Consider the following 1,244-nt stretch of genomic DNA (forward strand, 5'->3'; position numbering starts at 1 on the left):
AAATTTACGCTGAGTAAATTACCATACTCTGTTTGCTCTGTACACTTGGTTGAGGAACTTGATCTAGGCAGGTGGAGGCGGGAGCGCGATGCACGGGACAAGGTGCTGGCGCGAACAGTCATGCTGGGCGAGGAGCTGGAGAAGCCGACGTAGAGCAGGCTGCTCGGGCTCTTAAGCGAAGCTGTCGTGCAAGTGCAGTTGAGCGACAAGCGCCGCCTTGAGGGCCATTGTCCAAGTGGCAGCACGACTCTTGCTCAGAGCAGAAGAGGCACCCTTGGTCGGCTGTAAGGAGCCAGTGCAAATGAGCGCGGAATTTGACCGCGCGGAACATCACTTGGTAGACGAAGTCGGCGCACTTGCGTAAGATGGCGTCGGGTAGTCGGAGCTCAGCTGCAGAGGCTACATCAGCAAGCGCTACGTGAAAGACGTCGCCAACGCCCAGGTGGCGGATCAGAACTGGTGCCCCTGCATGAATTGTTTCCAGTACACATATGTCGTCCGACTGTTTCCTCCATATCGACCACATGTTGCCCTGCATGCGAATAGAAAAAGTGGTGGCTGGCATTAGCGGAGGGACATCCATATCAAGAGTTGTGGTCGGTGGCTTCTTTGCGGTCTTTGCGGTAGCGCCAGACCATTCTGGACGACTCGGGCCACAATTTTCGCTTAACCGACGTCAACATGGCGTCTGGCGACAGGACGGCGCGGTGGCACACGAGTTCAATCCGCCCTTCTTCGTGCGTCTGGTCTCGAATGAGCTTTAGAACGTCGGCGACCTACGTCATGTTTCGTACTCGTGTCGAAAGGAGCCGAGCAGGGACCGTTGCGTGGCCGGGAAGCTTGAGCTGCGCATGGTGGAGCCCTGGTAACTGATCGCGTTCGTCCGCTCTAGCGCAAGTCGACTGAATCGACGACGTTCACAAAGCTACAATGTTTGCACTCTGTATCGGGCACAACGTGTATCGCCATGCCCAACGTGGACGGAGAACTCGAGCGCCGGGGACTCTCCTGCTTGGAGAACCCTGGTACTTGTTGCAGCGCGATCGAGAGCGTCAAGTGTACCGTGCTCTGCATAAAAAACAGCTTCGAGGGCAGCGTCCAAGGCTTCAAGCTCGGGCATCATCTTTTGCAAGAGGGCGTCGAGCGTTCGGTCAAACCTGGAGTCGAGTCATTACTTCAGCCACTGTCGAGCTCCAATTCGGGCTCACACGTAGTGGGGCGTCGGGCCCAAATCCATGTCGCAC

General features: G+C 56.7%; 1 protein-coding gene across 1 annotated transcript; it reads right to left on the bottom strand.

Annotated features, from left to right (window-relative positions):
• Positions 1-537: 537 nt before the first annotated feature.
• On the bottom strand, positions 538-1,244 carry SDRG_16129 (hypothetical protein). The gene is made up of 5 exons (XM_008622326.1): positions 1,209-1,244; positions 1,063-1,157; positions 941-1,022; positions 822-888; positions 538-776 (listed from the first exon to the last, which is right to left on the bottom strand). Exons 1-5 carry the CDS (start codon positions 1,235-1,237, stop codon positions 585-587), a joined length of 465 nt encoding a protein of 154 aa, XP_008620548.1. The 5' UTR covers positions 1,238-1,244; the 3' UTR covers positions 538-584.

Source organism: Saprolegnia diclina (genome assembly GCF_000281045.1).
Source record: "Saprolegnia diclina VS20 unplaced genomic scaffold supercont1.114, whole genome shotgun sequence".
Lineage (NCBI taxonomy): Eukaryota > Oomycota > Saprolegniomycetes > Saprolegniales > Saprolegniaceae > Saprolegnia > Saprolegnia diclina.

What these genes read in the sequence shown, in the direction of transcription:
- SDRG_16129 (XM_008622326.1), bottom strand. Translation starts at nt 1,237, where the DNA reads ATGGATTTGGGCCCGACGCCCCACTACGT. An exon ending in GGCCCGACGCCCCACTACGT is followed by an intron (nt 1,158 to 1,208) that starts GTGAGCCCGAAT and finishes ACTCGACTCCAG; the next exon opens with GTTTGACCGAACGCTCGACG. An exon ending in TGTTTTTTATGCAGAGCACG is followed by an intron (nt 1,023 to 1,062) that starts GTACACTTGACG and finishes AACAAGTACCAG; the next exon opens with GGTTCTCCAAGCAGGAGAGT.